The sequence below is a fragment of the Hypanus sabinus genome, chromosome 6 (assembly GCF_030144855.1).
Source record: "Hypanus sabinus isolate sHypSab1 chromosome 6, sHypSab1.hap1, whole genome shotgun sequence".
Taxonomy (NCBI): Eukaryota; Metazoa; Chordata; class Chondrichthyes; order Myliobatiformes; family Dasyatidae; genus Hypanus; species Hypanus sabinus.
This window is the reverse complement of record NC_082711.1, coordinates 58,560,760-58,575,102: the sequence shown is the minus strand read 5'-3', so window position 1 is coordinate 58,575,102 and position 14,343 is coordinate 58,560,760. Positions and strand designations below refer to the sequence as shown.

General features: G+C 43.7%; 1 protein-coding gene across 5 annotated transcripts in view; it reads left to right on the top strand.

Annotated features, from left to right (window-relative positions):
- crot (carnitine O-octanoyltransferase) overlaps positions 1 to 14,343 on the top strand; it is a 67,469-nt gene that overhangs the window by 13,229 nt on the left and 39,897 nt on the right. For 3 of the 5 annotated variants that reach the window (XM_059972228.1, XM_059972232.1, XM_059972231.1), the window contains exons 2-3: positions 5,597 to 5,735; positions 9,025 to 9,149. In XM_059972228.1, coding sequence (XP_059828211.1) covers positions 5,621 to 5,735; positions 9,025 to 9,149 — 240 coding nt within the window. In that variant the 5' untranslated portion in view covers positions 5,597 to 5,620. Of the gene's footprint in view, positions 1 to 3,627; positions 3,685 to 4,246; positions 4,322 to 5,596; positions 5,736 to 9,024; positions 9,150 to 14,343 lie in introns of all 5 variants that reach the window. The other 2 variants (XM_059972229.1, XM_059972230.1) reach the window with 2 other exon arrangements.

Genomic DNA, 14,343 nt, shown 5'->3' with positions numbered 1-14,343 from the left:
GTATTTATTAGTAAAAATACACAAAAATAATATCAATGCAAACATACAGATAATATACGTCGTCAATACTAAATCTAAAAGTGCGGGTATAATAATAATCAATAAGAAATGAGCTCTATCGTTGTCTAGGGGATAATGTATTATCCGATGGAAATATAAAAGTCACTCAGTTCGGCCGACGAGGTGTGCAGATCTTCTTTGGGCGCCGTGCGGATTCCAAGCAGAACCTAGGGAAGTTCGTCCACCCAATTAGGTCCTCTCAGGCGGGCCATGAGAGCCGACTTCAGGTGACGGTGGAAACGCTCCACCAGTCCGTTCGACTGTGGGTGGTAGGCAGTTGTGTGGTGCAGCTGTGTCCCCAAAAGGCTGGCCATAGCTGACCACAAGCTGGAGGTGAACTGGGCGCCTCTGTTGGAGGTAATGTGGGCCGGTACACCAAAACGAGTTACCCAGGTGGTGATCATTGCCCGGGCACAAGATTTGGAGGTGGTGTCAGTGAGTAGGACCGCCTCCGGCCATCTTGTGAACCGGTCCACAATAGTGAGGAGGTGCCGCGCTCCGCGCGACACTGGCAGGGGGCCCAAGATATCCACATGAATGTGGTTGAAACGCCGGTGGGTGGGGTGGAACTGCTGCGGCAGAGTTTTGGTGTGCCACTGCACCTTGGCAGTTTGGCAGTGCATGCACGTTTTGGCCCATTCACTGACCTGCTTGAGGAGTCCATGCCAAACGAACCTGTTGGAGACCATCCGGACGGTTGTCCTGACGGAGGGGTGCGCTAAGTTATGAATGCAGTTGAAAACGTGCCGCCGCCAGGCTGCCGGGACGACGGGGCGGGGTTGGCCGGTGGTGACGTCACAGAGTAAGGTCCTCTCACCTGGGCCTACGGAGAGGTCCTGGAGCTGCAAACCGGAGACTGCGGTTCTGTAACTTGGGATCTCCTCGTCTGCCTGCTGCACCTCCGCCAATGCTTCATAGTCTACCCCTTGGGACAGGGCGTGAATGGTATGGCAAGGGAGAGCATCCGCCACGACATTGTCCTTTCCCGAGACATGCCGGACATCCGTCGTGTATTCAGAGATGTAGGACAGATGTCGCTGCTGGTTGGACGACCAGGGATCGGACACCTTCGTGAACGCAACGGTAAGCGGTTTGTGGTCGGTGAACGCGGTGAAGGGCCTACCTTCTAAGAAGTACCTGAAATGCCGGATTGCCAGGTATAGCGCCAACAGTTCCTGGTTGAAAGCACTGTATTTGAGCTCGGGTGGTCGCAGGTGTTTGCTGAAAAACGCCAGGGGTTGCCAGCAACCCTCGATGAGTTGCTCCAGCACCCCACCGACTGCCGTGTTAGATGTGTCCACTGTGAGGGCGGTAGGGACATCCATTCTGGGGTGCACTAGCATCGCGGCGTTTGCCAAGGCTTCTTTCGTCTTAATGAAAGCGGCGGCAGACTCCTCGTCCCAGGTAATGTCCTTACCCGACATCAGGGCGAACAGGGGGCGCATGATTTGGGCAGCTGAAGGGAGGAAGCGGTGGTAGAAATTTACAAATTCTTGAAGGCCTTTGATTGTGTTGGGTCAGGGGAAATGGCGGACTGCGTCTATCTTAGCGGGCAGAGGGGTTGCCCCGTCTCTAGTAATCCTGTGGCCCAGGAAGTCAATGGTGTCGAGCCCGAACTGGCATTTGGCCGGGTTGTTTGTCAGGCCGTATTCACTCAGTCGGGCGAAGAGTTGACGGAGGTGGGACAGATGCTCCTGACGACTGCTGCTGGCTATGAGGATGTCGCCCAAATAGATGAAAGCCAAGTCCAGGTCGCATCCCACTGCGTCCATTAACCGTTGAGACGTCTATGCGGCATTCTTTAGGCCGAACGGCACGCAGAGGAACTCGAAAAGGCCAAAAGGGGTGATGAGTGCCGTTTTGGGGATGTCGTCTGGATGCATTGGGATTTGATGGTATCCCTGGACGAGGTCCACCTTGGAGAAGATCTGTGCGCCGTGCAGGTTTGCTGCAAAATCCTGAATGTGCGGCACAAGGTAGCGGTCCAGTATTGTAGCCTAGTTCAGCCTGCGGTAGTCGCCGCATGGTCTCCAGCCCCCTGTTGCTTCGGGCACCATGTGCAGGGGGGAGGCCCATGGGCTGTCGGACCGCTGTATGATCCCCAATTCCTCCATCCTCTTGAACTCCTCCTTCGCCAGTCGGAGCTTGTCCGGGGGAAGCCTTCGAGCACGGGCGTGGAGGGGTGGTCCCTGTGTCGGGATGTGGTGCCGTATGCCGTGTCTGGGCATGGCTGCCATGAACTGCGGTGCCAGAACCGATGGAAAATCCGCCAGGACTCTGGTGAAGTCATTGTCGGACAGCGTGATGGAGTCGAGGTGAGGGGCTGGCAACTGAGCTTCACCCAGGGAGAACATTTGAAAGGTCTCGGCGTGGACCAGTCTCTTCCTGGGCAGGTCGACCAGTAGGCTGTGAGACCGCAAAAAATCCATGCCCAGGAGCGGTTGGACTACGGCGGCCAGTGTGAAGTCCCACGTGAACTGGCTGGAGCCGACTGTACGGGTGCCGTAGGCCCTTACTGTGCTGCTGTTCATGGCCCTCAGGGTGGGACCCGGTGCCCTGTTGCGGGTGTCGTAACTCGTCAGAGGTAAGACGCTGATCTTGGCTCAGGTGTCGACCAAAAGCGGCGTCCCGACTGCTTGTCCCACACATACAGGAGGCTATCCTTATGGCCAGCTGCCGTAGCCATCAGCGGCGGCTGGCCTTGGCGCTTCCCGGGAACTTGCAGGGCAGGCGACAACGACGGGCTTCTGCGCCCCACCGCTGGTGGTAGAAGCGCCATTGTCCGTCGGGCTTCTCACCCCTCCGTCTGGGGTTAGTGGGCTCTGCTGCCGGGCCTGCTCTGGTCTGCTGCTGAGAGTGTGGCCTGGTGATCTGTGCGACGGACGCCCCACTCTCCTTCTTGGCTTTCCACAGCAAGTTCACCCGGGCTGCCACCTTCCGGGGGTCGCTGAAATCCACGTCGGACAGCAGCAGGCGTATATCCTAGGGCAGCTGCTCCAGGAATGCCTGCTCAAACATGAGGCAGGGCTTGTGTCCTCCAGCCAGGGCCAGCATCTCGTTCATCAAAGCCAATGACGGTCTGTCTCCCAAACCATCCAGGTGCAGTAAGCGGGCAGCTCGCTCGCGCCGTGAGAGTCCGAAAGTCCTTATGAGCAGGGTTTTTTGGGACTGGCCTCAATGCCGGCGCGCGCCGATTTGTGAGCCGGTTCGAGTGCACTGGGAAGTGGGTCGCCACATGTATGCATTTATTTTTTTTAATTCAAAGTATATTTATTATCAAAGAATAGTATAAGTTATACAACCTTGAGATTTGTTTGCCTACAGGTAGTCACAAAGCAAGAAACCCAAAAGAACCCAGTTTAAAAAAAATAAAGACCAACTCCCAATGCACACAGAGAAAGGAAAAAAAAACACAAATCATGCAATCAGTAGAAGTGAATGACAATATTCCGAACCAAATTGAGCCCTTAGATCAAAATCCAGGGTAGGCCCAAAGCCTCAGTATTAGCGATATCTAATACAACATATTGATTTCTATTAATTTGCAGACATTTTCTTTGCTTTCAGTTCTACAACAAGAAGGAATCTCTGGAGAATAGTGTGATTAAAGTGAAAAGTCACAAGGCACGTTCAGGTTTAGCATTTATTTTATGTTGCATGGGAATGCTGATCCATGTTTGTCAACATTCTAAAAAAAATGGGGCCAGAGGCATTAAATTCAATCAGTGAATAAAACATTTATCCAATTTTACTCTTCGATAATTGAGTCTGCCAAAATTTACTCCCAGTATCCTTTCAACTTATTCTACCTTTCATTATGATCCTTCCCCTATCTAATAATTTTATTACTTTTGTCATCCTGTAAATGAGGAAATTCTGTTTGTGCATTTTCTCAACATAAGCTTGACTCCTATTTCTTTCAAGTTGGTACTAATGAAGGACACTTTTTAATTTGGCTGTGTCTTTCACTTAACATCCAAGGTACTCCTAGTTTCTCCTTGTAAGAGAGGTGCCATTTCTGAATTACATATTTTGGATTGTTTCAAAAGCTGAATTATTATTTCAACCTGCAATTTGTAGTACATTGAAATATTCACTGTTCTTTAAGTAGGAATAAATTGCTGCTTTGGGTAAACTAAGCATTATTTTCAGGGCTTGAGCAATATGCTATAAAATGTTTTTTCAGGTCCTAGGGAGAGTACAATCCAATGAGACTTAATAAACTGGATCATGAAAATGTAATGTGCAGACCAATTTAAAAGTAAGCATAAATCTAATATCTTGTATTACTTTCCAATATAACTATTACATTTTTAAATTTCATATCAATTTATTCTTTCTGAAAACTGAAATTCGCTGTAGCATTGCAATTGGTGTATACAGTGTTTTAAATAAAAACTACCCTGTGTATTGAGGCTAAATGTAGTATTCTCCCGTTTATAAAGTTGGAACTTGGTCCCTGACATTTTGTTTTAGTTCAACAGTCCGGTTCTATTTGTGCCAGGGATAATATTAAAGTTCAGCTGTTTAGTCTTATGAAACTGATCAAATCATTCACCAAACACATTCAACCAGATTAAATATTTGAGTTATATTTCATTCATAACTATGTTCTATTTGTTTTATCCAGCAGTCTTTTTCACAATAGCTAGAGTTTGAAGCTATGTAACCCAATATCAATTGCAGCCTTCCGATCACCAGAGAACTATAATTAAAAGCAATTAAGTTAATATTAATTAGCATATAGAGATCTTTAACAATTTATGATAAATGGAACATCCTATTAAACAATGAGATAATAATGGTTTTATCCCCCAGAATCATATTAGGTGTAGGTCAGTGATGAATTTTTGCACATAAATATACATTGGTTTTATGGACGGAAATAAAAGGAATAGAGTGAACTAAACTGAATAATTCAAGAAGTAACTTACATTCTGCTACAGATTGAAGCTTATTTTCAAACTTTTTCTCACTGGTTATCATGTCAGCCTACAATTATGTTGCATATTTATTGTCGACAAGTATTCTTCAATGCTTCATAGGGAGCTTTCACTCACTTATCTGCCATAAAGCCACAGTTCTCTCATTTCTTAATGTTGTTTAATTACAAACCTCTGTTACTGTCTGTCTTGGAAATCTTTATCCATGTCACTTTCCCTAATCTTTTTAAGGCCTTACTTATCATCATCACCTTGTTATCACTGGCACCCTAATGTATTTGAATATCATCTGTGGCTTCAACCTGTTTTGTAGTCTCACATTCAGCCATAAATTCCAGCTTACTTCTTAGTTCAGTCTTTTGCATTTGGATATCTATTTTTCTTCCAGACCTTCTATTCTGCCAATTAATGATTTGCAACTTCTCTTTAGACCTTTCTTTCAAACTTTTTATTTGCTTGCAATTTCACTGTCAGTTAACTTCCTTCATTTAATATAATACATTACAGTATGTGTTGCAGCATATTGTACTGTAAAGTCTGCGTAAAGATATGTCTATGCAATGAATAACTTTTCAATTCCTTTGTGTCATTAGAAATCAGCTAAAACGTTGAAAAAAATGGAACATCAGGTATTTGAATCTGATGAAGAGCGGACATTCCAGTACCAAGATTCTTTACCACCTTTACCTGTTCCACTTCTTGAGGAGTCCTTGGCAAAATATTTAGATGCAGGTACAATATTATTATCATAATTTATGAAAAGTTTTGTTGAAGTCCATATTATAGTTGACTCCCACTGGGTGACATAAAAAGTGCAGTCATCTCAGAGTTGCGCTCAAAAGACAAAATTCAAAAATAAAATTAAATGCTACCTGTCAAAAACTACAGGGGAATATCATTAATTTTGATGAAATCAAAATCTGGGTATTTGTTCCTTGCACTGAAGCCAACATCCTTGCCCTATCATGAGGAGGCATCTTGTTCCACAGATGTCAGTGATTACTAGATGAACCACTCTAATTGAATATTCTTTTATTTGTGTGGTTTGGGCTGTTTAACAGTATTCACTATCTTGCTTGATGTTTTTCTTGATTAATTCAAATGGTGTATTGTAAAAGAAGTTATTACTCTTCACAGTTGACAGAACTGTTCATTACCTTTAAACTGGAGCTATCTCATTGGCACTTGAATCCATCTTGCAGGATTTTAAAGATCTGCCTCTCTCCTGTCTGACATTCTGCACCACAGGTTTAAAGGACACATTATTCTCCACAACTTCCACCATATTCAATGGGATCTGTACCTCCTTTCCTCTCCCCCCAATCTCCACTCACCGCTTTCTGCAGGATTTACTCCCTCTGTGATTCCTTTGTCCATTCGTCACTCCCCACTATTCTCCTTCCTGGCACATATCCTTGCAAGCAGCAGAAATGCTACACCTGCCCATTCACCTTCTTGATTACCTCCATTCAGGGCTCCTAACAGTCACTCCAGATAAGTCAACACTTCACCTGTGAATCTGTTGAGGCTGTCAATGGTATCTGGTGCTCTCATTGTGGCCAATTCTGTATTGCTGAGATCTGAGATATACTTGGGGACCACTTTGTCGAGTACCTCTGCTTCATCTGCCAAAAGCAGATCCTTTAAATCCTATCCCCATTTAAACCTTTAAATCCTATCCCCATTCGGGTTCCAATACGTTGGTCCATGGCCTACTCTTTTGTCATGATGAGGCCACCCTCAGGGTGTCAAATTCCTCATATTCTGCCCAGGTAGCCTCAAACCTGATGACATGAACATCAATTTCTCCTTCTGGTAGCCTTCTTTCTTCACCCTTCCCTCTTCTCTTTTCCCTGTTCTCGTCTTTTCCGTCTTCTCCTCACCTGCATATCACCTCCCCACCACAGATGTACCACCTGCTTCCCTTTCCCTCAGGGACCACACTCCTCTCTTATCAGATTCCTTCTTCTCTAGCCCTTTGCCTTCCCTCCTCCCCCGGCATTACCTGTCATGTTCCAGCTATTTCTCCTTTGTTTTCCCCCTTCTTTTTATTGTGGAGTCCTCCCCTTTTTTCCCCAGTCCTGAAGAAGTGTCTGGGCCTGAAACGTCAACTGCTTAATGATTTCCATAGATGTTGCTGTACCTGTTGTGTTCCTTCAGGATTTGTGTATGTTGCACTTGAATTATTTATTTTTAAATGTTTTTTTTAAAGCAAATATTGATTAGAAATGCACTGAAAATTGATTCAAATTTAGGCCTTAAGCCAGAGGTATAGTAATGTTTCTTTTCAGTATAACTAAAAGAAGCCACTAGGCAGTATTGTCGCTAATATACATTCATTTACATATGATGCGTCAGCTTCTTTAAGTTTTTCTAAATGTCTTTGACTTTGGATTTTTGGTTTTTGGCACCTGGTATTTGTAAGTAACACACTTTGTAGTGTGTTACACACTACTTAATTGTATAGACTGGCTGGACATACTGGGTTGGAAATTGTCACCACCTGTGGAACAATTAGTTCTATTCACTTATTTCATTTCTTAAAACTATTTTTGATTTGATTGTAGAACTTATGTGTGGCTGTCTTTAAGGTTTGACTCTTGTTTTAACATCTGTTTGTCTCAACTAGATATACTAGCAACCCTAAGAATTTTTATCCTACCTCCTTCAGGTATCTTCCATAATTCATATTGGGTCATAATTGATCTAAAGTTTCTTTAAGTACAAGCCTCTATTTACAATGGAAGTGGTCCCATTTTTATTAAATGATTATATATTCATATTATTAAATCAGTGAACATGCACTCAGTGGGCACTTTATTGAATACACCTTCCTAGTACTGTGGAAGACCCTCCCCCCACCAGAACAGCTTTGTGTCAAGGATTCTACAAGGTGCTGGAAACATTTCATAGAGATTGTGGCCCATGTTGACATGATAACATCATACGTTTTCTGCAGATTTGTCAAGTTTGCATTCATACTGTGAGTCTCCTGGTACACAACATCCCAAAGGTGCTCAATCAGACTGAGATCTGGTGACTGAACTGGTGAACTGGACTACACTGAACTCATCGGCATGTTTGTTGAACCAGATGGAGATTCTGTGTGACTGACATAGCACGTTATCCGGCTGGAAGTAGCCATTAGAAGTTGTGTAGACCGTTGCAATAAAGCGATGTACGTGGTCAGCAACAATATTCAGGTAGGCTATGGCATTTAAATTAGGCTCCATTGGTATTAAGGGGTCCAACGTGTACCAAGAAAAAACCCCCACACCATTACACCACCACCACCACCAACCTGAACTGTTAACACAAGGCAGACTGGATCCATAGATTCATGTTCTTTGTGTCAAACTCTGACACTACCATCTGCGTGTTGAGGTCAAAATTAAGATTAGTCAGACCAAGTGATGTTTTCCCAATCTTCAGCTGTCTGGTTTTGAAAGTATATCCTCAGTTTCCTGTTCTTAGCTGACAGGAGTGGAACCTCATGTGGACTTCTGCTGCTGTAACCCATCCAATTCAAGGCTGGATGTGCTGTGCTTTTGGAGATGCTCTACTGCTTACCACTGTTGTATCATGTGATTATTTGAGTTACTGTTGCATTCCTGTGAGCGTGAACCAGTCTCACCATTCTCCTCTGACTCCTCATTGCCCACAGAACTGCTGTTCACTGGATGTTCCTGCTTTCTACATGATTCTCTAAACGCTACAGACTATTGTGCATGATCGACAGTTTCTGAGACATTCAAACTACACCATCTGGCACCAATAATCATTCCATGGTCAAAATCACTTAGATCAGATTTCTTTCCCATTCTGATGTTTCGACTGACCATCAGATGAACCCCTTGATTAAATCTGCATGCTTTTATGCATGTAGTTGCAGCACCTGAATGGCTGATTAGATACAGGTGTACCCAATAAAGTGGCCACTAAGTGTATGTTAAATCCTATACCATATAGGCTTATTTGTGTTGTTTATCTGCAATTATACAGTTGATTTTTTTTGTTTTAGTGAAGCCGTTTTTGAATGAAGAAGAACTTCAAAGGAGTACAGAAATTGTTAATGCATTTGGACAAGGGATTGGTAAACAGTTACATCAAAAACTTCTGGAAAGGGCTAAAGTTAGGAGAAACTGGGTAAGCAGGAGCACAGATGTCCTTTGGTATTAATATAAGAATGAATTAATATTGCAGTGAGGATGGTTACTTAATATGTATTGTATGCAGATTTTTAATTACTTGTGACGATTTGCACCTATGAAGTTTTCTCTTCTACTCACACAGTTCTGCAAGAATCTTTTAAGCTAGCTGAAACAAAATCAAAAATACTGTAGATGCTGGAAATCAAAAGCTCAAAGTACATTTATTATCAAAGTATGCGTACTTTATACAACCTTGAGATTTGTCTCCTTACAGAATCCATTAAAAACAAAAGACTATCAGACACCCAGTGTGCAGAGAGAGGGAAAAAACAAATCATCCTAACAACAAAAGCAAGCAAACAATAGACAATAGACAGTAAGTGCAGGTGTAGGCCATTCGACCCTTCTAGCCAGCACCGCCAGTCACTGTGATCATGCCTGATCATACACAATCAGTACCCCGTTCCTCCCTCTCCCCATGACCCCATTATCTATAAGAGCTCTATCTAACTCTCTCTTGAATGCATCCAGAGACTTGGCCTCCACTGCCTTCTGGGGCAGAGCATTCCCCATATCCACCACTCTCTGGGTGAAAAAGTTTTTCTGCATCTCTGTTCTAAATCGCCTATCCCTTATTCTTAAACTGTGGCCTTTAGTTCTGGACTCACCCATCAGTGGGAACATGCTTCCTGCCTCCAGCGTGTCCAATCCCTTAATAATCTTATATGTTTCAATCAGACCCCTTCTCATCCTTCTAAATTCCAGTGTATACAAGCCCAGTCGCTCCAATCTTTCAACATATGACATTACTGCCATTCCAGGAATTATCCTTGTGAATCTACGCTGCACTCCCTCAATAGCAAGAATGTCCTTCCTCAAATTTGGAGACCAAAACTGCACACAATACCCCAGGTGGGGTCTCACCAAGGCCCTGTACATCTGCAGAAGGACCTCTTTACTCCTATACTCAATTCCTTTTGTTATAAAGTCCAGCATGCCATTAGCTTTCTTCACTGCCTGCTGTACCTGCATGCTTGCTTTCATCGACTGATGTACAAGAACACCTAGATCTCGTTGTACTTCCCCTTTTCCTAACTTGACTCCATTTAGATAGTAATCTGCCTTTCTGTTCTTGCCACCAAAGTGGATAACCTCACATTTATCCTCATTAAACTGCATCTGCCATACATTTGCCCACTCACCCAACCTGTCCAAGTCACCTGCATTCTCATAACATCCTCCTGACATTTCACACTGCCACCCAGCTTTGTGTCACCAGCAAATTTGCTAATGTTACTTTTAATCCCTTCATCTAAATCATTAATGTATATTGTAAACAGCTGCAGTCCCAGTACCGAACCTTGTGGTACCCCACTGATCACAGCCTACCATTCCGAAAGGGACCCGTTAATCGCTACTCTTTGTTTCCTGTCAGCCAGCCAATTTTCAATCCATGTCAGTACTCTGCCCCCAATACCATGTGCCCTAATTTTGACCACTAACCTCCTATGTGGGACTTTATCAAAAGCTTTCTGGAAGTCCAGGTACACTACATCCACTGGCTCTCCCTTGTCCATTTTCATAGTTACATCCTCAAAAAACTCCAGATTATTGAAGCATGATTTTCCCTTCATAAATCCATGCTGTTTCGGCCTGATCCTTCTACTGCTATCCAAATGTGTCATAATTTCCTCTTTTATAATTGACTCCAGCATCTTTCCCACCACTGATGTCAGGCTAACCAGTCGATAATTCCCTGTTTTCTCTCTCCCTCCTTTCTTGAAAAGTGGGGCAACATTAGCCACCCTCCAATCAGCAGGAACTGTTCCTGAATCTATAGAACATTGGAAAATGATTTCCAATGCGTCCATGATTTCTAGAGCCACCTCTTTAAGTACCCTGGGATGCAGACCATCAGGTCCCGGGGATTTATCAGCCTTCAGACTCAACAGTCTATCCAATACCGTTTCTTGCCTAATATAAATTTCCTTCAGTTCATTCTTTACCATAGTTCCTTTGGCCACTATTACATTTGGGAGATTGTTTGTATCTTCCCTAGTGAAGACAGATCCAAAGTACCTGTTCAACTCGTCTGCCATTTCCTTGTTCTCCATAATAAATTCACCCATCTCTGTCTTCAATGGCCCAATTTTGGTCTTAACTATTTTTTTGCTATTCACATACCTAAAGAAGCTTTTACTATCCTCCTTTATATTCTTGGCTAGTTTACCTTCATACCTCATTTTTTCTTGGCGTATTGCCTTTTTTGTTATCTTCTATTGCTCTTTAAAAGCTTCTCAGTCCTCCGGTTTCCCGCTCATCTTTGCTATGTTATACTTATTCGCTTTTATTTTTATACTGCCCTTTACTTCCCTCGTCGGCCACGGCCACCCCTTACTCCCCTTAGGATCTTTCTTCCTCTTTGGAATGAACCGATCCTGCACCTTCTGTATTATTCCCAGAAATACCTGCCATTTTTGTTCCACTGTCTTCCCTGCTAGGGTATTGTTCCATTGAACTTTGGCCAGCTCCTCCCTCATAGCTCCATAGTTCCCTTTGTTCAACTGTAATACTGACACATCCGATTTTCCCTTCTCCTTCTCAAGTTGTAGGTTAAAACATATCATATTATGGTTACTACCTCCTAATGGTTCCTTTACCTCGAGGTCCCTGATCAAATCCGGTTCATTGCACAACACTAAATCTAGAATTGCCTTCTCCCTGGTAGGCTCCAGTACAAGCTGTTCTAGGAATCCATCTTGGAGGCACTCCACAAACTCCCTTTCTTGGGGTCCAGTACCATTCTGATTCTCCCAGTCTACCTGCATGTTGAAATCCCCCATGGCAACTGTATCATTACCTTTGCGACATGCCAATTTTAACTCTTCATTCAACTTACACCCTACATCCAGACTGCTGTTTGGGGGCCTGTAGATAACTCCCATTAGGGTCTTTCTACCCCTAGAATTTCTCAGCATTCAAAGTGAAGTTCACAGGCATTGCCACAGCTGATCCACCAGTTGCAGGCCACAGCCTCAGTCCAGCACAGAGACGACCAATCTCGGTCACAAAGCCGGGCATCACTGCAGCCAATTTAAAAGTCCGCTAGTTGCAGGCTACAACTTCATACAGCACAGAGATGAGCAAACCCCACAGAGCATCGAGCTGACTGGAACGTCCTCACCTCTGACCCCAACACCCTAACCATTTCAATGTGTCCCGGTGCTTAAATCATCTAACCATTAGGTTGTTTGCTCCCTACCACTTTGTTACGCCCTCAAGCTTTGCCACCTCAATTCAGCCAGTACCCAACCTTTCCAATTCCCGCTTGGCCCTTAAATTGATCAAATCTCGGATCTTTCCTCGACTTCACCTCGCCTTGGCTGGCTCCACTGAATCGAATTGACTCCAAGTTCTGCTCCAGCAACTCCGGCCCGGATATACTGTAACTGTGCTGCCTCTCCCTGGCCGACCCTGCAAAATTGCCAGGTTATACTGGTGTTCCAGCTCAGCTGAAATAAAACAAAAAATACTAGAAATACTTCAATCGTCTAAACCACTCCAACTCCACCTCCGTTTTCAATCTCTTACTCTAGCTTCAGCAAATTCAGCATTAGCACAGGAACAATGGAAAAACTCTAAACAGGCCTTGAGTTTTTTGAAATTGTTAATGCTAATTAGCAACTCCAGCATCCAATGCTTTCCTCTCTCCTTTTATTCTTGGTCATTTATTCATTAGTGTTTATATCATCCTCATTTAATTGGCTCCTTCATCCCATTCATTGTTTGATCTTTATTGCTCTTCATTCTTCCACAGAGCTTCTTTGTTCTCTCTTACCCCCACTCCCATCTTTTTGTCTTCAAATTTGTTTTACTTTTAACTTTTCATAGTTTTGATGGGAAGACTTCGAATAAAATCATTAACACTGTTTCTATCCTCACCGATGCTGCCTGACCAAGTACTTGCAACATTTTGTTTTAAGCCACTTGCCTTATTTTTTATTAGCCTGCTAGATAATAAATAAAATCAGTATGAATGGGCCTCAGTACCCTATGCTTTTCTGCAAAGTGACAGGTTGACATAACAGACTCAATCCCATCTATGATGTCGACCTGTACCATTGCAGTTCTGTCCAGATTTTTCGTAATCTATGGCTTTCTTCATTTTTAACAAAATATCCCTTCTATCGTATATACCAGCTGTGACATAAGTTAGTGAAAGTGCAAGTTGATAGAGGCCTGTCCTGCTTGACCAACCAACTTCAAAATTTAAGAATTATGTTGTTCAAGGATTTGGCCACAAGGAGCTTCTATCACAGCAACTAATTTTTATTTCAAGTTTTTCTTTTATATAGCATCAGATACATTTTCTTTGGTGTTGTGGTATCGTAGAACACTACTCTTACTCTTACTCAGAAATAAGACAATAGACAATAGACAATAGGTGCAGAAGTAGACCATTCGGCCCCTCGAGTCTGCACCGCCATTCTGTGATCATGGCTGATCATTCACTATCAATACCCAGTCCCTGCCTTGACCCCATATCCCTTGATTCCCCTATCCATCAGATATCTATCCAGCTCCTTCTTGAAAGCATCCAGAGAAATGGCCTCCACTGTCTTCCGAGGCAGTGCATTCCACACCTCCACAACTCTCTGGGAGAAGAAGCTCTTCCTCAACTCTGTTTTAAATAACTGACCTCTTATTCTCAATCCATGCCCTCTGGTACTGGACTCTCCCAACATCTGGAACATATTTCCTGCCTCAATCCTATCAAATCCTTTAATTATCTTAAACGTTTCAATCAGATCCCCTCTCAATCTCCTCAATTCCAGCGTGTACAAGCCCAATCTCTCCAATCTCTCTGCGTAAGACAGCCCTGCCATCCCAGGAATCAACCTAGTGAATCTACGCTGCACTTCCTCAATTGCCAGAATGTCCTTCCTTAAACCTGGAGACCAAAACTGTACACAATATTCCAGGTGTGGTCTCACCAGGGCCCTGTACAAATGCAAAAGAACATCCTTGCTCTTGTATTCAATTCCCCTTGTAACAAAGGCCAACATTCCATTTGCCCTCTTCACTGCCTGTTGCACTTGCTCATTCACCTTCATTGACTGGTGAACTAGGACTCCTAGGTCTCTTTGCATTTCTCCCTTACCTAACTCGACACCGTTCAGACAATACTC